Below are 24,121 nucleotides of genomic sequence, written 5' to 3'. Positions count from 1 at the left end.
CACATTTGTTTTAAATTGACACCCTTTTATCCTGAAATTATGCTCTCCTGTCCTAGAATCCCCTACCATGGGAAACATCTTTGCCATATGTACTCTGTCCAGGCCTTCCATTATTTGAAATGCCTCTGAGGACCCCCTTATCCTTCTGTACTCCAACTAGTACAGTCGAAGAGTCGACAATTGCTCCTCATACACTAACCCTTTCATTCCTGATATCATTCCAGTAAATCATCTCTGACCTTCTCCAACACCAGCACATCTTTTCTCAAATACGGCACCCAAAACTCTAATTCTGATTGAATGGAAAGGGAATTGTCCAACGACACAAACACAACAGTGAAATGATATTATGTCTTGTTGATATTTACCAAAAATTATTGAAGAGTCAAATAATAACTTTCAAAAGATGCCGGGGCCCAATTATGAACAAATATCACAACCTAAAGAATTCGGGTTGTTCTGAAGCTTGGTGCTTTGTTACGAGACCAGAGGATCCCAAAACACAGCAGCAATAGATATTCATCAAGACAAAAGGTTGCTTAAATAAAAGTTGATTTTAATTATCTTTAAACATGAAAACAGAATTACTCTTTAACTTATCACCATTTTACTAACTTACTTTACCTAACTTACCCCCCCCTTCTAATTCTAAGTGCACGTGTGTGTAATGTGTGTGTAAGTTCAGAAAAGTTCCTTGATTCACAGTCCAATCTCACTTCTCATTCCTCCAAGTCCACTGTTTGCAGGCCATTCTTATACTGTGCACAGAATTGAACATATCAAAAGCTCACCAGACTTTGGTGCACAAAAGGTGAATGTTTACCACTCGGGAAGGTTCTTGTTGGTTTTCAGATAGAGGTGTGTTGTTCAGGGAAGCATTAGTGTTTATTTGTGCTCAACGAATCATCATCTGAAAACCGTTATATCATCAGAAAATCTCTGATAGCTTTAGCATCGAGCAGAGCTGAGCCAGGACTTTACAGGTATTCAAGGCAGTGTGTGGGCAGGGTTTGTTCTGGACCAACAATCTCACCAAATGACTTTGCTTGAAATCAAGATTCAAACCAATTTGAGGAATACAACAGGAATTGTTCAACAAGAGCCTGGTGTTCCCAGAGGAGTTTTCTTTCAATAGTGGAAATTATTTTTTTTAAAAAGCCCGTTAATCTTCCTGATGCAGATTATTGTATTTAACTTTCAGGTTGCTATCTGTTGAAACTGCAAGTCACAGCGTCATTTTTGTTTTTGAAAATGCAGATGTGAAAACTTTGGTCTCCTTGGTTTGCTTAAGTTTACAGAGGAGACGTTGGGTCAAGCTGAGAAGACAGAGGCTGGATGCCCATTTGGGGAATTGGCTGAGCAAAGCAGAAAGCACAAAACATGGGACTGAAAAAATAATGAAGGAGACTGAAGTGCCGTTGAACCAAACCCAGGTAAAGAATTTAATTTTGTGCAGCGTACTTTAGTAACCAAACAATTTGGGCTTTTAGTGGTGACCTATTTAAATTAACAAAATCTGACTAGAATTGAAGTTTATGGAATGTTTGGAAGTTACCACAAAAAAATGGAGCATATAAATTAGATGTTGTAATTAAGATAAATGAACAATACAATGAGCCTGGTGTCACAATATCTGCCTCACTACCATACATCACCATTAAACCTTCTCCCCAATATAGTTACAGCCAATCGCTGTAACTATATACACTATATACATTCGTGATAGATCTGTACCATCACAATGTCAAAGTATATGCCAGAATTTATTGTACATCATTGTTAAACCTTCTCACTCCAGTGAATCCGGTGTCAGCATTATCTGTCTAAGCCTAAGTTAACCGTTCAACATTCTTCCCACTCTGAACCTGGGGTCACAGTATCTAACAGAGTTTATCGTACAACACTGATAAACCTTATTACCCCTGTGAACCTGAGGTCACAGTATATTCCACAGTGGTAGCGTTGGCCGCGGCCGGTCCCCAGTCGGTCGTGGTGGCCACATCAGCAGCGGCGTCGGCAGCGGCAGACGGGAAGCAGGCAGCAGCAGCAGCGTCGGCCCCGGGGGTGTCTGTGGCGACAGCAGCAGCAGCGGTTGCCACAGTCGGGACCGTGGCTGGGTCGAGTGTTCCGCACGGGGGCGAGAGGCGGGCCAACACCATGGTTGCGAGGGTGGGCTGCCCCTTCCGGGTTTGGCATTTCCGTGACGTTAGGTGTTGCCGTGCAGGGAACCCTCGCTCTCATTGGACGAGAGCTCTGGGGAAGAAGAGTTTGAATGGGATAGTGGTGGTTGGGCTTCACACGAGGCACTGTGTTTGCTGGCGGCCATTTTAGACCTACAGACTGCAGCAAAGTGGCCCTTTTTAAGGCACTTCTGGGACCTGGCTTTTCTTGTTGGGGACTGGGACCTGCTGTGCTTGTCCCTCCCGCAGAAATAACATTTTGGGTTCGCAGGGGGCAGTGTAGTAGCAGCCGATAGGCCATCAGTATCTCGGGGGGTGGTAGGTAGAAGGGCACTCTACCGACATCAGAACGTGTGGTCCAGTCCCTAGAGAGCTCATTGGGCGTTAAGGCTGCATCCTCCATTGTGATCGAAATCCAGACCATGTCCTCTAGTTTTTCTACCCCTTGTTCGAGCAAGCACAGCCTCACTTCGTTCGATCGGAGCCCGGCCACATAGGCATCCCGGACAAGGTCGCTAGTGATCTCGGCAGCAGTTTTGTCCACACAGTTACAGTCCTTGCCCAATCCCTTTAATACTTGTAAATATGCCCTGCTGGACTCGCTGGGCTGTTGCTTCCTCGACGCAAGCATGAGCCGGGCATGAACTCTGTTCACCGGTTGATCATACAGTTCTTTCAGTACCTTTATGGCTGTGGTGTAAGTGGTCTCATCCTGGATGTTCTCGTAGACTCTCAAGGACACCATAGACAGCAATGATGTTAGACGCTGGTTATCCTCCTCCACCCGAATGAATCTCAGGAAGTTTTCAAAGTTCATTAGCCAGAACTTAAAGGCTTTGAAGGCTGTAGCTGACTGTGGGTCGATGTCAAGTTCTTCTTGCCGAGTCAAACGCTCTATCCTGTTCAAAAAAAAATATTTTTTCTTTTTGCTAATAAAATTGTAGAGCTCGTCAAAAGAATCAAAGACTTGTTGATACAAACCAAGGCTTTTATTAGCAAAAGACAGGAGCTCTTCACAGGTGGCCGACCAGTCCAGAATGATCCAACCTGGCTAGGGACAGAACCCTTTAAGGCCCAGACAGTAGGCGTGGCTAAGCTCTCAGCCAATCGCTGTAAATACAGTCTAGATACTGTAACTATATACACTATATACATTGGTGATAGATCTGTACCATCACAATGTCAAAGTATATGCCAAAATTTATTGTACATCACTGTTAAACCTTCTCACTACAGTGAATCCAGCGTAAGCATATCTGTCAAAGTTAACCGTACATCATCTTCAATATTCTTCCCACTTTGAACCTGGGGTCACAGTATCTAACAGAGTTTATTGTACAACACTGATAAACCTTATTCCCCCTGTGAACCTGGGGTCACAGTATCTTCCACAGTTTATCGTACATCACCGCTAAACCTGCTCCCCACTGTGAACCTGCGATTACAGTATCTTCTACAGTTTAGCATACATCACTGATAAACCTTATCCCCATTGTGAATTCGGTGTCACAGTATCTGCCTCAGTTTTCAGTACATCACCATTAAACCTCTCCCCAATGTGAACCTGGTGTCACTTTATCTGTCACATTTTATTTTACATCACCGTTAAACCTTCTTCTTACAGTGAAACTTCTGTCACTTTATCTGCCACATTTTATTTTTTTTTATCAACGTTAAACCTTATTCCCATAGTAAACCTGCTTTCACAGTATCTGCCACAGTTTATTGAACATAACTTTTAAACCTTCTCACTACTGAAAACCCGGAGTAACAGTATCTGACTCAGTCTACCGTACATCATCGTTAAACCTTATACCCATTGTGCACCTGGCGTCACAGTATCTGACACAGTTTATAGTACATCACTGTTAAACTTCTCACAAATGTGAATCCTGTCTCACAGTTTCTGCCTCAGTCTACCGTACATCACCTTAAAACATTATCCCCACTGTGAACCTGCTGTCACAGTATCTTCCATGGTTTATCGTACATTAGTGATCAACCTCTCCCCATTGTGAACCATGTGTCGAAGTTTCTGCCACAGCCTTCCATACATCACTGTTAAACCTGATTCCCACTGTGAATCTGGTGTCTCGTTAACTGACACAGTTTATTGTACATCACATTTAAACCTTCTTATTTCTGTAAACTCGGTGTCACATTATCTGCCAAAGTCTACCTTACATCACCATAAAACCTCCTCCCCGCTGTGAACCTGCTGTCACTGTATCTGCCTCAGTCTACAGTACATCACCATTAAACCTTATCCCCACTGTGCACCTGGTGTCACATTATCTATCTCAACATACCATACATCACCGTTAAACCTTATTCCCACTGTGCACCTGGTGTCACATTATCTATCTCAACATACCATACATCATCGTTAAACCTTATTCCCATGTGAACCTGGTGTCACAATATCTACCTCAGTCTACCGTACATGACTGTTAAACTTCTGTATCTGACACAGTTTATCGGACATTACTATTCAACATTCTCACTGCTGTGAACCCATTGTCACAGTATCTGTCTCAGTCTACCGTACATCATCGTTAAACCCTCTACAACTCTGAACCTGGTGTCACTGTATCTGCCTCAGTCTACAGTACATCACCATTAAAACTTATCCCCACTGTGCATCTGGTGTCACATTATCTCCCTCAACATACTGTACATCACCGTTAAATCTGATCCCTCTGTGACCCTGGTGTCACAGTATCTGACACAGTTCATAGTATATCACTGTTAAACCTTCTCACAAATGTGAATCCTACTATAAAATAATGCTCCCCTTCTAAGTCTCGCTGTATTCGAATCCCCACCTATTTTAAAAGTTCCAAAAAAAAAGAGAAAAATCAATCCCAAAACAATCTACTCAAAAGTAGTAGCCCCCTAAAAATCTGGGGGTGGTAAAGTCCACAAGTGGCAGGTGACTAAAGGACTCAGTGTCACCCACCCCCAGTCAGACTTTCACAAAGTCCTGAAACAAAAACATTCAACCCAGTGATTCCAGTCCCAATGATTGTTCCGGATCTTCAATATTGCGAAGACTTTGCTTCAATTCAACTTTTTTCCCATTCTTTCCATATTTTCCAATCTTCCCATTTCCATTCCCATTGACCCTTCCCTTCGGTGACAATGGTGATGATCGCCCATTTCCTCGTACATCTGGCAATGAATTAGCAAATATTAAAGCATCATGGTCATTTTCAAAAAACTGAGATTAAAAATTCCCATAAAAATCTTTCAATACTGCTGCATAATGAAAAGCAAATTTATATCCCTTTCGCCACAATACTTCTTAAGCCGAATTAAATTCTCAGCATCTTCTGATAATTTCTTGACTCAGATCTGCATTTTAAAAAAAACCTATTATTTTGAACCATCAGTGGAGCCTGATTTTGCCGTGTTTTCTGCACCACCAATTGGAGGATCACCTCTCTGTCTTGATATTTAAAACAGCGAATCAAAACTGCTCGTGGTAATTGGCCTGGAAACGGTTTCTTCCTTAACGCTCTGTTTGCTCGATCTAATTCCAGTCCATCTGGAATGAATTACCTGCCCTACACTTTTGGGATCCATTTCTTCAAAACCTTCACCGGATCCGAACCTTCCATATCTTCCGGAAGACCTACTATCATAACATTATTTCTACGACTTTGGTTTTCTAATGAGCCCAACTTCTTCAATAATTCCTTCTTCTGAATCCCCCAATCTACAAAAGGATCTTCCACTATTTCCATTTTTTCTCTATTACTCTCCACTTGACTCTTGCATTCAAGAAAGCCTCCTCAATCTTTTTAAAATGATTTTGCACAGTATCCACTGATCGTGTCCATCTCGTAACATCACTCTTAACTACATTAATATCTTGCTTCAGAAAAGTTCTTTCTTCACACACAGTGTTCATCTGAGTTTTCATTTCCAAAAATCCTTGAGTCATCTGATGAGTCATCTGCATTGATATATTTGCCATATCTTCCATGAGCTAAGCAATCTCTTCAAGAATTGGAAACACAGAATCCAGTCCAGGATCCATCACCTCCCTTTGAGGCCGACCGTCTTTTGCCTCAGTCCCCAGTTCTTCAAATTCAAATGAAGATGAGCTCTCTTCTTCCTCCAAAGCAGTAGGTTCTCTTCCAGTGCAGCTGCAGGTCTGGACACCCGACAACAGCATGCCTACCTCGTCAGCTGGCCATCACTCGGGCTCCCCCATAGCCCACACCTTCTCCAAAGGTTCGTGGACCCTCGACGCATGGCGCATGCCTGGTCGGGCCACCCACCGCGCAGGTGTATCTTCCGACGCTACACTGCGCACCCCCGGACAACCAGGCAATGCTGCAGGCACGCAGTTGGCCCGTCCTCGCCCCCGAGTTAACGAGCGTATGAGTTGAAACCAGCCAAACTCATCGCTGAGCCTGCACCATCTTGCGATTGCACAAGATGGCGCTGCTGTAATACTAAGCCGGGCAGGAGTCTTCTGAGGCTTGGGGACTCCAGTCAACGACTCCATTGCTTCAACTTGAACTAGGCCTTGATTCTTCAACACTTTTGTAAGGTAATTTCTTCTGTAACTGAGTTTTCACTTTTTTTAAAATTTGCAGCTATTTCGATCCTCGACTATTCCAAAGTCTATAAACAGTATTTTTAATCAATTTTACAACTTTTAAAATTGAGCATTTAATAGTCTAACTGGGGAAGGGTGGAACCACATGTCTACCCTCTGCGCCATCTTGTCACAGTATCTGACACAATTTATAGTAAATCACTGTTAAACCTTCACAGTCCTCTGTTTCTGCCTCAGTCTACCTTTAATCAACATTAAATATTCTCCCCCTGTTAACTTGGTGTTAAAGTATCAGCCTAAGTTTACCACACATCACCAGTAAACCTTCTTGCCAATGTGAGCCTGGTGTTATTGTATCTGCCACAACTTATTGTACATCACCGTTAAACATTCTCCACCATGTGAACCTGGTGTAACTGTGTCACAGTATATTCCACAGTTTATTGTACATCACTGATATACCTTCTCCTTATTGTGAATGCAGTGTCACCGTATCAGCGTCAGTCTTCCGTACATCACCATAAACTTCTCGCCAATGTGAACTTGATGTCACAGTATCTGCCAAACTCTACCGTATATCACTGTTAAATATTCTCCCCAATGTGAACCTCGTGTCACAATATCTGACATAGTTTATTATACATTACTGTTAAACCTGCCGGATAAGCTCCAGATAGCGAAAGAGGAGTTCTCGCATCTGCAGGAACTGGGGCCTCGCCGCTCCACCTGGTCCAGAGCCTCCTGTGGCTGGCGCCCCTGCAGAGATTAGCGATGGTTTAATGACACGACAGTACCTGACCCTTACCCCATCCCTCTCATTCAGGATTTTACGGCCAATCTGCATGGCGCGAGGTTATTCTCCAGGGTCGATCTGGTGCGCGTGTGTCATCAAATCCCATTGTAGCCTGAGGACATCCCCAAAATGGCCATCATCACCCCCTTCGGCTTGTTTGAATTTCTACGCATGCCTTTCGAGCTCAAGAACATCACCCAGACTTTCCAGCACCTCATGAATACGGTGCGCAGGGATTTGAATATCATGTTCATTTATCTGGATGACATTCTTGTCGCAGGCAGAGACTGGGCACAAATCAAGTCTCACCTGCACACCCACTTCTCCCGACTGGCCGAATCTGGCCTAACAATCAACCTGGCCAAATGCCAGTTCCGGAAAGAGTCCATGAAGTTTCTGGCCCACATCATCATGGCCGAAGGAGCTACACCAGCTGCTATGAAGGTCACTGCAATCAGAGATTTTCCATGCCCGGAGAACCACAAGGGGCTACAAGAGTTCGCAGGTATGGTCAACTTCTATAACCGATTCATTCCAGGAGCTGCACACATCATGCAGACACACTTCGCCAAGGACAAGATACTCGCCTGGACTCCAGAGGCCAACAGGGCGTTCAAAGCCACGAAGGTTGCCCTCGTGAAGGCTACCCTGCTCCTCCACCCACGCACCGACCTTCCTATGGTGCTCTCCATCAATGCCTCTGCCAATACCATTGGTGCTGTCTTGGAGCAGCAGGTTAATGGACAGTGGAAACCACTGGAATTCTTTAGCCAACTTCTTCATCCGCTAGACTGCAAGTATAGTGCTTTCAACCGTGAGTTTCTGGGGATGTACCTTGCTGTGCCTCATTTTCGCTATTTCTTGGAGGGGAGGCCTTTCACAATTTATACCGACCACAAGCCCCTCACTCAAGCTCTCACTATAGCTAGAGATCCCTGTCGGCCCACTTACACCGTCACCTGTCCTTTGTATCGGAGTTCACCACCCACATTCAGCACAAGGCAGGGAAAGACAATGTGCTTACTGAAGCGCTCTCCCAACCGGCCATTTGCTCGCTGATACCCAGACTAGACTACGACCAGCTTGTCCCGGATCAGAAGTCCGACGAGGAGATGCAGGCCTTCAGGACTACCATCATGGGCCTGCGGTTCCAGATCCTCCCGAAGCCTCTCAGTGATGAGCACCATGTGACCAGTGGTTCCCCAGAAGTGGCGCAGGCAAGTTTTCACCATATCCACGACTTTTTCCAACCTTCCATCAGGTCCAAGGTTCATATGGTGGCAGAACACTTCGTCTGGCATGGGCTTCGAAAGCAGATTGTGGACTGGGGCAGAACCTGCACCCATTGCCAGCTTTCCAAGGTACACAAGCACACCAGAATGCCCGTGCTCGATTTTGAACACGTCCGAGACTTTTCAGCCACATACATGTGGACATTGCCAGCCCCTTACCCGTTTCCCGAAGTAACTGTTATCCTTTCACATTGGTAGACTGCACCACTCGTTGACCTGAGGTGATCCCGATGCCAGATGTCTCCACGGACTCCTGTTCCCAAGCAGGATGGGTTACCTGGTTCGGCATCCCGGCCCACCTCACTCTGGGCACAGCTCACCAACAGACTGGGAATTGAGCTGCATCACACAATGGCCTATCACCCACTTGCCAATGGACTGGTCGAACGATTGCATCGCCACCTTAAGTCGGCACTTATGGCCTGCCTCACCGGCCACAACTCGGTGGATGAGCTGCCTTGGGTACTCCTGGGAATCCGCTCAACACCCAAAGAAGACCTGCAAATGTCATCTGCTGATCTGTTCTACGGTAAACCACTAGCCCTGCCTGGTGAGTTTATCAATGCACCTCACAACCTGCAACAGTCACCGCACGGTTTATTTCTCTGCCTCCGGGCCCAGTTGGACTCCTTCACACCCCCACCACCGCCCAGACATAGCACACAGTCCTCTTACATCCCCAGTGAGCTGTATTCCACAGAGTATGTTTTTTTATCAGATGAGGCCCTTCCACAGCACTCCTTCAAAGACTATATGAAGGGCTGTACAGAGTCATCCAGCATTCAGGATCCACCTTCACACCAGACATCAGTGGTAAGAGGGAACTGTTTACTGTGGACAGATTAAACACAGCACACCTCGACCCCAACGAGGCAGTGGTTGCGGCTCAACCCAAGAAGCGAGGCTGCCCAGCAAAAAAGGCCATTGACGCCGGTTCTGGGGGGGTGTGTGGCGGCAAGCCATGAGGCAGGCGATCCAGCCCCTCATGTCACGCACGTGGCGGGGCAGCCAGCCAAAATGGCGCTGTCGGGGGATTCTCCCCGACCTCGGCACCAGAATCAGAAGCCCGCAACCTGCGGCCCACGTGACCCCCCAGTGACATCAGGGCCCCCGGTGTGCTTCTCAGCCAGGTCCGGGCTCGGAGCATAAGACCAGCAAGGCAGACCTAAATAAAGGAGTTTTTGCTCACTAAACTCAACCCGTCTGTTTGTGAGGTCATTCAGTAACAGAGTAGCCGTCGCTACAGTCGTATCTTAGTTTCTTTTCCTTTCTTTTCTTTTTTATATGTTATCAACATATATTTGTAAACACCGTAACGTTGTGATTTGATATTAATTGTTATAATATTTGATTTAAAGGAGGCTGGTCCAAAAAAGGCATAAAAAAGATTTTAATATGGGGACAGGAATAAAAGAAAAACAGAGGGTACTGGTGTGAGGAAGGGAAGGGTAATATTGTTGTGGGGTAGGTTCAGATGGGTCAGCTGAAGGGACTCGACTGATCCATCCATGATTTGTCATGTAGTGGTGAACCAGGGTGTTGCCTGATGGGGACACGGTGCTCTGAGCTCTGCACAGATAGATTGTGCTTTTCTCAAAAACACACTTTCTCAGGTAAAGCAGAGGAAGTGGAAAGGCTCTAGTGTGTAGGTGTAGGGAGGGGGTGATGTGGGAAGAGTTTGGACCCTCCAAAATCATTATGATCAGGCCTCGGAGACAGCATCTCTATCACTCGTATTTCTCTTCCCAGGAGAAGGAGCGATCTCAGAGACAAGACACGAGTCCAGAAGAACCTCGCATCCCAGCTGAACAGAGGACGGACAACATCATGATGGCCTGAATCTCTCCCCTTCTTCTCCCTCTGGCCCTGCCAACCCCATTCCCTGCATTTTCCATGTCCCTTCACCCACACCCCCTTTCTCCCCTACACCTCCTCCATCCCAACCCCCTCCTGCTTACCTTCCCCTTCCCTCACATCTATGCCCTAACCCCAGCCCTCCTCCCTTCACCTCGCCTTCCCCCCTTTCCCCTTCCTACCCTAACCTAGGGGAAGGAGTGGTAGGGGAAGGGGGTAGGAGAAAGAGGGTAATGGAAGTGGGGTGAGTAAGGGGTAGGCTTGGGGGTGTGGGTATGGGATAGGGGTAAGGGGTATGGTTTGGGGAAGGAGAGAGGTGTAGGGGATAGGGGTAGGGTTTAGGCTTGGGTTGGGTGAGAGTAAGGGTTAGGGCTGGGATTGACGTAACATCATGGTTAGGGTTAGGAGACATGGGCAAGGATTAGGTCTAGGTTTAGGGTTAGGATTAGAGTTCGGGGAAGTGGGTTTGTATTAGGTTTAGGGGAAGGGGTTAGGAGTAGGAGATAGAGGTGCGGTGAGTGTTTGGGTTAGAGGAAGGTGGGTAGAATTAGGGTTGGGGTTAGGGGACGGCGTAGGGGTAGAGATAGAGTTAGGGGACGGGGCAGGGGTAGAGTTAGGGGACGTGGAGTAGTGATAGGGGGTATCGGTAGTGTTAAGGTTAAGGTTTGTTAGGGGTTAGAGTTAGGAGTAGGGGAATGGGAAGGGGGAGGGGAACCGGGAGGCGAGCGGGGGAAGGAAATGGGGAGGATAATGGGCAGGGGAATGGGGAGGGGAACCAGGAGGCGAGCGGGGGAAGGAAATGGGGAGGATAATGTGCAGGGGAATGGGGAGGGGAATGTAATGGAAGATTAAAACCGTATTTTTTTTAACTTTTGCAACCTTTGCTTCTGCAAGGCTGAGAACCTGCTTGTGTTTTAGAATCAGCAGACTTAAGCTAAATTCCACCAAGGGACCAGAGATGCAGTTATCTGACAAAAGGACATCTGTGTACCAAGAATATTTAATCTTCCTGCTTGTTTTCGTCACAGACTGTCAGAGGCCTAGCCTTGATGCAAAATAACCATTGTATTCAAAGTGATAAGCTGAAAATTATGTTATTTCTTAGAAGCCTAACATGCTAGCTTGCTCGCTTATCTTTCTTACTGCGCTGGGAATATATGCTTGGGTAAGCAGTTTTTGGGTAATATAAGCCATGGTTCCACTGCTGAAGTTTGAGACTCTCCGAGAGGTGGCAACATCTTTCAGCAAGAAGAACTTGTAGAGTCCAGCTAACGTCCCGGTCGAGGGAGGTGGAGAAGCTGCAACCAGCACACCGACAACCTATTACAAGTGTGCAGTCATTGCCTTGCTTCGGCAGTTGGGACCAGTCCAGGCGTTGATAAGTATAATTGGGAAGGGCTTGCATATTTTAGTTTGAAATCAGCTTTTGAATTTGTAATAAACATTTGTTTAAACTGAACTGCTCTCGGTGTGGATGTCTATTTTCTTATGGTAGCTCGAACACTGTGACCAATCTAAAACGAACAAAGTGAGAGGTACAAGTTTACCCAGGACAGGGAACAGGGTGGAGGAAAGGGGAGGTGAATGGAGGAAGGTATCTCTACCCCCTCCCTTCCCCACCCCTTCCCCTACATTATCCCAGCTTCTCGCAGAAGTCGGGCCTCATTCCGGCTGGAAACTCCCTGTGGTTTCAGAGCCTCCGTTTCAGGAAGTGCCTTTGATGCTCGCTGCTGGACAGACATCTTTTCTCTTTATTCATTCTGTACCGTCATTATTAAATTTAAAAATGGTTGGGTTTTATAAAGCTAGAATGCAAAAGGCTGGTCCAGATAGACAACACAGAAACAGGCCCTTCTGCCCCTCTCTCTTGCTGGCTGAGCTGTTGTAATCAGTCCATATTCCTCTCCCCCTTTTCATTCTTTGCTCCCAGACAGCTCATGTTGCCTTGTCAATCTCAAGGCCTTTGGGAAGAAGCTGCCTGGCTGTCCTGCTTTTATTCCTCCATATCTCCTTCCTGATGGCAGGGGGACAAAAAGGCTCTGTGCTGGATACCTATTTACAAATGCCATCCCTGCAAACAATCAGGGGTCCCTTACCTTGAGGTTCCACCCATGTTGCCTCTCCCTCAACACTCTCTCATCAGAACACTACTGCACCCTCCTTCCCCTCCTCTCCCAGGTCTCAGTATCCCGCTGACAATTCCAGTCAGCTGCCATGTCGATACCCTGCCCCACCTAAACCGATGGATCAATCAGCACCTTCTCCCCTCAAGAGTTCGAGGAATCCACTCTCTCGCAATGTCTTTCTAATGAATGTCCTGCATCCTCCTTCCCCCTTGGTTTCCTCCTGTTATCAGGCACCTGGATGGACCCCACCCTGTTGAAACTACCCGTGTTCTCACTGATCTCTCTGCACCTCTGCTCTCCATCCAAGGGTCTTGGTTGTCTTGTGGGGCTGGTGGAGAACAAAGCACCAACTCAAGGAGATGGGGATCAGTACAGAGACCCCCAGCTCCAGGAGACAGGGAGAACCACAGAGACGCCCAACTCTGTCAATCGGATCATCAATTGCAAGGTGCAAGGAACTCTCGGTCCTGCTGCATGTGGGGCAGGTGTGGCCCGTTCCCACACCTCCACCCTGGCAATTCTCAAAACAGATTTCCTATTCAAGTGGGGGTCCAAAATGGATAGAGTCTGGAGAAGGACCATGTATGTTCAATCAATGAGGACAAGGGTGTAACCAGCATGGCCATCATTGTGTGTGGCTGTGCTTGGAACCAAAGTGCAAGGACACCAAATGGCGCTATGTGCTGAGGTTCTACCTGGCTCAGGTGTTGTGAAAGAGTGGTCTGGCCCTGGTGCTGCTCAATGACCCAGTCAACAGGACTTTTCCCCTTCACCTTCCTGGGAACGGTTTCATAGACAAACACTTTTGACCACAAGTCTGTCAGGCAGTGGTCAGCAGAGCATTGCTGACACAGAGACTCCAGGACTTGATGGGATACTGCGGGGTGGTCCACGGAGCAGAGCATCCAGAGACAGACATCCAGAACTTCTGGAAAACCAGAAACTCGGTGAAAGATGCCCTTCAGTTTGCCTGAAACCCAGATGGGAGTAGCAAACACGAGAAGACATCTGTCTAAAGCAAAGAGAGGAAGATTTAGGGGAGATATCAGGGGTATTTTCTTTTACCCAAAGTTGTGGGTGCCAGGAATGCCTTGCCAGGAGTGAAGGCCAAAACATTAGGGGCATTTAAGGGGCTCTTAGTCACATTGAGGGGCTGAGACCAAGGAATATATTCTCCAACAGCAGAGGGTGGCAGTAACCACAAGATATCAAGATGGTGGCAATGAAGCTAAACAGAGACCACCTAAGGCGACTGTGCACCCGGCTGCAGGAATTTGGACTTACTATAAACCTTACTTAGTGCCAGTTCAGGCTGGAAACGTTTGACTTCCTGGGGCATCAAATCAACAGGCACGGAACTAAGCCCCTGCTTGAAAAGGTAGAGGCTGTTCAGTGCTTACCCAAACACACCATAAATTCACCAGTACAATTAATTTTTATAACCAATTCATACCAGTAGTGTCCCACATCATGCGGAGAAAGGTAAAGACATTACCTGGGACAATGAGGATTTGGAGGTGTTACAGAGGGCCAAGGACGCACTGGCCAACACCATCCTTCTGGTACACGCCAGGCCAGAGGCACCCACCACTCTCACAGTAGATGCTTCCAGCACAGCAGTAGGGGGCGCACTGGAGCAATTCATTGAAGGGCAATGGCAGCCCCTGGCCTTCTTGAGCAGACACCTCTGGCCACCCGAAATCAACTACAGCACCTTTGGCTGAGAGCAATCGGTGTTGTATCTGGCAGACTGAGGCAGGTAATCTGACCACAGCTTCACAGTGGGGAGAATGTTTCACGGAGATGTACGAAAAACTGTCACAAACATTGTGACACTGGGTTAACGGCAGGGAGAAGGTTTAACACTAATGTACGATAAACTGTGTAAGATATTGTGAAACCAGGTTCACAGTCGGGAGAAGGTTTAATGATAATGAGATAGATACTGAGACAATGGGTTCACAGCAGTGAAAAGGTTTAACTGTGATGTACGATAAACTATGGCAGAAGCAGTGAAAAATGGTTCACATTGGGGAGAACGTTTAACTTAATGTACGGTAGATATGGCAGATATTGTGACAACGAGTTCACAGTAGAGAGATGGTTTAACGGAGATGTACGGTGGACTGTGATGGATACTGTGAAACCGGGTACACATTAGTGAGACAGTTTAATAGTGAGGTTCAATGAACTGTGGAAGGTATTGTGACACCGGGTTCACAGTGTGGAGGAGGTGTAAAGGTGACACGTGATACATTGTTGCAGATACAGAGACACAGTGAGGAGAAATTTTAATGGTGATTTTTGGGAGACTGAGACAGATACTATTTCACTGGGTTCACAGTGGGGAGAAGGTTTAACGCTGATGTATGGTTGACTGAGATAGATACTGTGAAACTGGGTAAACAGTGGGGAGAGGATTTAGCGGTGATATATGGTAGACTGAGGTAGATATTGTGACACCGTGTTCATAGTTGGGAGAAGGTTTATCAGTGATGTCAGATAAACTGGGGAAGATACTGTGACATCAGGTTCACAGTGGGAAAGAGGTTTAACGGTGATACACAATTCAATGTTGCAGATACAGTGATACCGGTTTCACAGTAGGTAGATGGTTTAACATTAATGTATGGTAGAATTAGGTAGATTCTGTGACAGTGGGTTCACATTAGGGAGAAGGTTTAACAGTGATGTATGATATAATGTGGCGAATACTGTGACAATGGATTCACAGTTGAGAGATAGATCAACGGTGATGTACGATAGACTGTGTAAGATATTGTGAAACCAGGTTCACAGTCGGGAGAAGGTTTAATGATAATGAGATAGATACTGAGACAATGGGTTCACAGCAGTGAAAAGGTTTAACTGTGATGTACGATAAACTATGGCAGAAGCAGTGAAAAATTGATAATTTGACACCAGGTTCACAGTGGGAAGGAGGGTAAACAGTGATACACGATTCATTGTTGCAGATACAGTGATACCTGTTTCACAGTAGTGAGAATGTTCAGTACTCATGTCCAATAAACTGTCAGATACTATGACACAGTGTTCACAGTGGGGAGAAGGTTTAACTGTGATGTACAATAAACGCTGGCATAAACTTTGACAAATTGTTCACATTGGGGATAAGGTTTAACGCTGATGTATGGTAAATTGAGATAGATACTGTGTCACCAGGTGCACAGTGGGGATAAGTTTTAAAAGTGATGTATGGTAGACTGAGGCAGATACTATGATACAGTGTTCACAATGGAGAGAAGGTTTAACTGTAATGTATGATAAATGCTCGCAGAAACTCTAACAAATGATTTACATTAGGGATAAAGTTTAACGGTGATGTACAGTAGACTGAGGCAAATACTGTGACACTGTGTTCACAGTGGGAAGAAGATTTAACGATGATAAACGGTGAATTGAGGTAGATACCATGGCTCTAGGTGCACAGCGCGGAGAAGGTTTAATGGTGATGTACGATAAACTGTGGTAGGTACAGTAAAATCGGCCTCACAGTGGGGAAAAGGTTTACTGGTGATGTACGAGAAACTGAGGCAGATGCTATGACACTGACGGGATTGACGGTGGGGAGAATGTTTAACAGTTCTGTATGATAAACTGTGGCAGAGAAAGTGACACTGTTTTCACTGTTGGGAGAATGTTTAATGGTGATGTATGATTGACGTACGCAGATACTCTGACACCAGCTTCACAGTGGGGAGAATGTTTATCGGAGATGTACGGTGGACTGAGATAGATACTGAGACAATGGGTTCACGGGAATGAAAATGTTAAACATTAATGTACGATAAACTGTGTCAGATACTGTGACACTAGATTCACAGTGGTTAGAAGTTTTAATGGTGATAAACAGTAGACTTAGGTAGGTACTGTAACACCAGGTTCACAGCGGGAAGAAGGTTTAACCTAATGCACAATTAACTGTGTCAGATACTGTGACACCAGGTTCACATTGGGGAGAATGTTTAACAGTAATGTACGATAAACTGTGTCAGATACTGTGACACCAGGTTCACAGAGGGGAGAATGTTTAACAGTAATGTACGATAAACTGTGTAAGATACTGTGACACGAGGTTCACAGTAGGGAGAATGTTTAACATGATGTACAATAAACTGTAGTAGATACTGTGACGCCAGGTTCACATTGGGGAGAATGTTCAACAGTAATGTTCGATAAACTGTGTCAGATGGAGGAGTCACGTGATGGAGTAGGGGCCAGTCGGGGAACCCCAGCCCTCTCCGGAAAAGTTTAAAAAAAACACAGAAAACACAAAGGCACAAACACAAAAATTAAAATAAAGTGAAAGTAAAGGTGGGAAGAAAATGGCAGCGAAGAAAGAAAAGTCAAAAGCAACGGGAAGAAGAGAAGAAGAAAAGACATCGGAAGAAGAAGGTGAAGGCCTTACCTGTCCAAGGAAGCCCGCTGTGGAGAGAGAAGCCCGCTCCCTCAGGTCAGTCAAAGTCCCGAGCTCGGGACTACAAAAATGGCTCGTGGAGCCAAGCAAAAGTGCACAACTGCGCTGGCGCGACTCCTCGCACTTGCGCGATGCACAAGACAAAAAAAAACACTGACGGGAGGGGGGAACAGCTGAGGAGTCGATCTCCACAGCTGAGAATGACAGCCACAGCACAACATCAAGAAGAGAACATAGAAAACAACGAGAACAAGAAAGAAGAGAGTAAAAATAAATCGAGGAAACAATAGATGACCAACCCAGAGGAAGAAAAAGAAGAAGAACACAGAGAAATGGAAGAAGAAGGGAAGGGCAAGACAATGGATATATTTTTTTTAAAGAATATATGGAATCAGTAAAAGAATGGCAATTACAAGAATTTAATGAAATAAAAAGAAGAATTAAAAGTACAGAAGAAAAAATGAATAGATTAGAGATGATCATGTCAGATATAGGAAAAAGATACAAATTCATCAAACTGTGGGGTCAGAGTTTGCCTTCCACCTGTATTGAAAGGTCCTGTCTTCTGTCTTTCGTTTGGCCATTTTTCGTAAGGGGTTTATTACACGTGAGTTTGGCGACAGGTCACAGATCCTAATGAAAGTAAAGAGAGGAGGTGGGGACGATTAGCGGGCTGACGGGTCAGCGCCAATGCATTTGCAAAGCATTCTGGGATTTGTAGTATTAGCTGTGCATGCGCTATACTGGCACGGCGGCCAGCGGGCCAGCTCTAATACATATTTGATATGATCTTGCGGGCCAAATATAATTATATCACGGGCCAAATTTGGCCCGCGGGCCTGAGTTTGATATGTGTGATCTAAGGCGTCTGTGCACTCGACTGCAGCAATTTGGACACTATAAACCTTACTTAGTGCCAGTTCAGGTTGGAAACGTTCGACTTCCTGGGGTATCAAATCAACAGGCATGGAACTAAACCCCTGCTTGAAAAGGTAGAGGCTGTTCAGTGCTTCCCCAAACACCCCATAATGAAGGAGCTGCAGGAATTCACCGGTACAATTAGTTTTTATAACCAATCCATACTGGTAGTGGCCCACATCATGCGGAGAAAGGTAAAGACATTACCTGGGACAATGAGGATTTGGAGGTGTTCCAGAGGGCCAAGGACACACTGGCCAACACAATCCGTCTGGTACACGCCAGGCCAGATGCACTGGAGCAATTCATTGAAGGGGAATGGCAGCCCCTGGCCTTCTTGAGCAGTAACCTCTGGCCACCCAAACTCAACTACAGCACCTTTGGCTGAGAGCAATTGGTGCTGTACCTGGCAGACTGAGGCAGGTAACCTGACCCCAGCTTCACAGTGGGGAGAATGTTTCACGGAGATGTACGATAAATTTTCACAAACACTGTGACATTGGGTTAACAGCAGTGAGAAGGTTTAAAAGTAATATACGATAAACTGTGTCAGATAATGTGACACCAGGTTCACAGTGAGGAGAAAGTTTAATGGTCATGTACAGTAGACTGAGGCAGATACTGTGACACTGTGTTCACAGTGGGGAGGAGGTTTAAAGGTGATGTATGGTAAATTGAGGAAGATACCATAACACCAAGTGTACAGTTGGGATAAGGTTTAACAGTGTTGTACGGAAGACGGAGTCAGATACTGTGACACTAGGTTCACAGGGGGGGAAGCTTTAATGATCATGTATGGTCGACTGAGACAGACACTGTTACACTGGGTGCACAGAGTGAGAAAATCTAACAGTAATGTATGATAAACTGTGTCAGATACTCTGATACCAGGTTAACAATGAGGATAAGGATTAACAGTGATATACAGTTGATTGAGGCAGATGGTGTGACCCCAGGTTTGACAGTGTGGATAATTTTAATGGTGATGTACAGTGGACTTTGGCAGATACTGTGAGACTGAGTTAACAGGAGTGAGAAGGTTGAACAGATATTTAAGATAAGCTGTGGCAGATATTGTGACACCAGGTTCACTGTAGGAAGAAGGTTTAACGGTGATGTAGGATAAACTATGGCAGAAACAGTGACAAATGGTTCACATTGGGGAGAATATTTAATGTGATGTACGGAAGACTTTGGCAGATATTGTGACACCGAGTTCACGGTAGTGAGAAGGTTTAACAGTGATGTAAGGTAGACTGAGGCAGATACTGTAACACTGGATTCAAAGCAGTGAGAAGGTTTAACGGTAATGTATGATAAACTCAGTCAGATACTGTGAAACCAGGTTCATAGGGGGAGAAGCTTTAATGATCATGTATGGTTGACTGAGACAGACACTGTTACACTGGGTGCACAGCAGTGAGAAAATCTAACAGTAATGTACGATAAACTGTGTCAGATACTTTGATACCAGGTTAACAGTGAGGATAAGGTTTACCAGTGATGTACAGTATATTGAGGCAGATACTGTGATCCCAGGTTCACAGTGGGGAGCATATTTAAGGGTGCTGTACGGTAGACTTTGGCAGAAACTGTGACACCGAGTTCACAGGAGTGAGAAGGTTGAACAGAAATTTACGATAAGCTCTGGCATATACTGAGACACTATGTTCACCGTTGGAAGAAGATTTAATGGTGATGTAAAAAAAAAAACTGTGGCAGATAAAGTGACACAAGTTTCACAGTTGGGAAAGGTTTAATGGTGATGTACTAAAGACAGAGGAAGATACTGTGACCCAGGTTCATAGTGGGGAGAAGGTAATATGGTGATGTCTGGTAGACTGAGGCAGATACTGTGACACCAGGTTTACAGTGGGGATAATGTTTAACAGTAATGTACGATAAATTGTGTCATGTACATTGACACCAGGTTCACATTGGGGAGAATGTTTATGGTAAGTTTGGTAGAACTTGGAAGATACTGTGACACCGAGTTCAGAGTACTGAGAAGGTATAACAGTGATGTACAATAAACTGTGGCAGAGACTAGAAGACCAGGTTCACAGTGAATAGAAGGTTTAACTCAGATGTGTGGTGGATTGAGACAGATACTGTGGCACTGGGTTCACCGTCGGGAGAAGGATTAACAGTGATGTACAATAAACTGTGGCAGATACTGTGACAACAGGTTCACAGTGTGGAGAACGTTTAATGGTGATGTATGGTAGACTGGGACAGAAACTGTGACACTGGGTTCAGAGCAGTGAGAAGGTTAAACAGTGATGGACATAAAACTTTAGCATACACTGTGACACCAGGATCACAGTGGGGACTAAGTTTAAAAGTGATATACGGGAGACTGAGGCAGATACAGTTACATTGGGTTCACAGTGGGGAGAGGGTTTAATAGTGATGTCCAAAAAACTCTGGCATATACTGTGACATCAGTTTCACAGTGTGGAGAAGGATTAATGGTGATACATGGGAGACTGAGACTGATACTGAAACACTGGGTTCACAATGGGGAGAAGGTTTAAAAGTGATGTATGTTAAACTGGGGCAGATACAGCGACACCGGGTTCACAGTAGTGAGAAGGTTTGAACTAATGTACGGTAGACTTAGGCAGATCCTGTGACAGTGGGTTCACATTAGGGAGAAGGTTTAACGGTGATTTTCGGTAGATTGATACTGATACTATGACACAGGGTTCACGGTAGTGAGAAGGTTTAACAGTGATGTTTGGTAAATGTTGGCAGAAACCATGAAAATGAGTTCACAGAAGTGAGAAGGTTTAATAGTGATGTACGATAAACTGTGGCAGATACTGTGACACCAGATTCACAGTTGGGAGAAGGTTTAATGCTGATGTGCGGCAGACTGAGCAAGATACAGTTACACCGGGACCTCAGTGGGGAGGTTTATCAGTGATGTATGATAAACTTTGGCAGAACCTCTGAAAACAGGTTTCCAGTGGAGATAAGGTTTAACAGTGATTTAACTGTGGCAGATACTGAGACACCAGGCTCAAAGAGGTGAGAATGTTTAACTGTGATGGATGGTTGACTGAGGCAGGTACTCAGACCCCAGGCGTACAGTAGTGAGAAGGTTTAACAGTGATGTACAATAAACTACAGCAGATGCTGTGGCATCAGGTCAACAGTGGGGAAAAGGTTTAATGGTGATGTATGGTATAATGTGGCAAATACTGTGACACTGGATTCACAGTTGAGAGGTAGATTAACGGTAATGTAGAGTAGACTGAGGCAGATACTGTGACTCCGGGTTAACAGTGGGGAGGAGGTTTAATGGTGACACACGATAGATACATTGTTGCAGATACAGTGACACAGAGTTCACAGTGGAGAGAAATTTTAATGGTGATTTTCAGGAGACTGAAACAGATTTGTGAAACTGGACACACAGTGGTGAGAAGGTTTAACAGTGATGTACGGTAGAATGAGGCAGATATTGTGAAACTGAGTAAACAGTGGGGAGAGGATTTAGCGGTGAAATATGGTAGACTGAGGTAGATATTGTGACACCGTGTTCACAGTCGGGAGAAGGTTTATCAGTGATGTAACATAAACTGGGGCAGATTCTGTGACATCAGTTTCACAGTGGGGAGAAGGTTTAATGGTGATGTACAACGAACTCTGGCACAATCTGCCACACAGGTTCACAGTGGGGAGAAGGTTTAATGTTGATACACATGAGACTGAAACAGATACTGAGACACTGGGTTCACAGTGGGGAGAAAGTTTATCGCTGATGTCCGGTGAACTTAGAGAGAAACTGTGATACTGGTTCAGAGCAATGAAAAGGTTTAACAGTGATGTACGATAAACGGTGGCAGAAACTCTGACAACAGGTTTCCAGTGGAGATAAGGTTTAAGAGTGATGTAAGATAAACTGTGGCAGATACTGAGACACCAGGTTCACAGAAGTGAGAATGTTTAACGGTGATGTATGGTTGACTGAGGCAAGTACTCTGACCCGGGCTCACAGTAGTGAGAAGGTTTAACGGTGATGTACGGCAGACTGAGGAAGATACTATTACACTGGGTTCACAGTGGGGAGAAGGTTTAAAAGTGATGTATGATTGACTGAGGTAGATACTGTGACACCAGGTTCATAGAGTGGAGAAGGTTTAATAGTTGTGTAAGGAAAACTGCAGCAGATTCAGTGACACCGGGTTCATTGAGGGAAGAATTTTATTTTTGATGTGACGGTAGACCACAGTGGGGAGAAGGTTTAACAGTGATGAACTGTGTCAGATACTGTGACACCAAGTTCACAGTGAGGAGAAGGTTTAACGGTGATGTACAGTTGACTGAGGCAGATAGTGTCACATATGGTAAACAGTGGGGAGAATGTTTAACAGTAATGTACGTTAGACTTTGTCAGATACTGGGACACCGAGTTCACACTAGAGAGAAGGTTTAACAGTGATTTACAATAAGCTGTGACAGATACTGCGACACCATGTTCACCACGGTAGGAAGAAGGTTTAACGATGATATGAAATGAACTGTGGTAGATAAAGTGACACCAGGTTGACAGGGGGAGAAGGTTTAACAATGATGTATGGGAAACTGAGACAGATATTGAGATTATGCCTTCACAACAGTGAGAAGTTTTAACAGTAATGTACGATAAACTATGATAGATACTGTGACACCAAGTTCACATTGGGGAGAATGTTACACAGTGATGTACGGTAGATTGAGGCAGATACTGTGACACCGATTTCAGAGTGTGGAGAAGGTATCACAGTGATGTACAATAAACTGCGGCAGATACTGGGTTCACAGTGGGGAAAAGGTTTAACGGTGATGTACGGTAGACTGAGCAGATACTGTGACTCCGGGTTTACAATGGGAAGAATTTTTTAAAATGATGCCCATTACACTATTGCAGATACATTGACGGTGGGTTCACAGTAGGGAGGAGATTTAAGGGTGATGTATGGGAGACTGAGGTAGATACTGTGACACCAGGTTTACAGTGGGGAGAATGTTTAGCGGTGATGGACGGTAGACTGAGGCATGTAGTATTACACCAGGTTCACAGGGGGAAGAAAGTTTAACGTTGATGGACTATAGACTGAAGCAGAAACTATGAGACAGGATTCACGTTCGTGAGAAGGTTTAACAGTGATGTATGATTAACTGTATCAGATACTTTGACATCAGGTTCATATTGGGGAGAACGTTTAATGGTGATGTACGGTAGAGGGAGGCAGATACTGTGACACCAGGCTCATTGTATTGTTCATTTATCTTAATTACAACATCTAATTTATATCTCCATTTTTTGTGGCACCTTCCAAACATTCCATAAACTTTAATCCTAATCAGATTTTGTTCATTTAAATAGGTCACCACTAAAAGCCCAAATCGTTTGATCTCTTAAGTACACAGCACAAAATCAAATTCTTTACCTGGGTTTGGTTCAACGGCACTTCAGTCTCCTTCATTATTTTTTCAGCCCCTCGTTTTGTGCTTTCTGTTTTGCCCAGCCGATTCGCTAAAAGGGCATCCAACTCTGTCTTCTCAGCTTGACCCAACGTCTCCTCTGTAAACTTAAGCAAACCAAGGAGACTAAAGTTAATATTTTCACATTTGCTTTTTCAAACACAAAAATGACGCTGTGACTTGCAGTTTCACATCATCATCCCACTTGCTAAACTTGCAAGCAACTGCACCGCATCCTACAGCTGGAAAATTGCAAAAGAACTGCTTGGTTAAAGCAAAGATTCCATTAAAGGCCTCCAAGTTAACAACAGATAGCAACCTGAAAGTTAAATACAAAGATCTGTATCAGGAAGATTAACGGGCTTTTAAAAAAATCATTTCCACTCTTGAAAGAAAACTCCTCAGGGAACACCAGGCTCTTGTTGAACAATTCCTGTTGTATTCCTCAAAATGGTTTGAATCTTGATTCAGAGTC

At 45.0% G+C, this 24,121-nt stretch overlaps 1 protein-coding gene and 1 long non-coding RNA gene across 2 annotated transcripts in view; one reads left to right on the top strand and one right to left on the bottom strand.

The window, feature by feature from the left end:
* LOC138745748 (uncharacterized) overlaps positions 1-1,433 on the top strand; it is a 30,293-nt gene extending 28,860 nt beyond the window's left edge. The window contains exon 3 of the long non-coding RNA XR_011346477.1: positions 1,292-1,433. This is a non-coding gene — a long non-coding RNA (uncharacterized lncRNA). The remainder of the gene's footprint in view (positions 1-1,291) is intronic.
* Positions 536-23,723, bottom strand: LOC138745747 (uncharacterized). Its single transcript, XM_069903015.1, has 2 exons — positions 23,613-23,723; positions 536-3,079 (listed from the first exon to the last, which is right to left on the bottom strand). The coding sequence occupies exon 2, from the start codon at positions 2,995-2,997 to the stop codon at positions 2,002-2,004; it is 996 nt and encodes a 331-aa protein (XP_069759116.1). The 5' UTR covers positions 2,998-3,079; positions 23,613-23,723; the 3' UTR covers positions 536-2,001.
* Between the last annotated feature and the right edge of the window lie 398 nt (positions 23,724-24,121).

Source organism: Narcine bancroftii, chromosome 11 (assembly GCF_036971445.1).
Source record: "Narcine bancroftii isolate sNarBan1 chromosome 11, sNarBan1.hap1, whole genome shotgun sequence".
NCBI lineage: Eukaryota > Metazoa > Chordata > Chondrichthyes > Torpediniformes > Narcinidae > Narcine > Narcine bancroftii.
This window is presented reverse-complemented; position numbering and strand designations above follow the sequence as displayed.

Coding starts and splice junctions, on each gene's coding strand:
- LOC138745747 (XM_069903015.1), bottom strand. CDS start 2,997: ATGAACTTTGAAAACTTCCTGAGATTCATTCGGGTGGAGGAGGATAAC.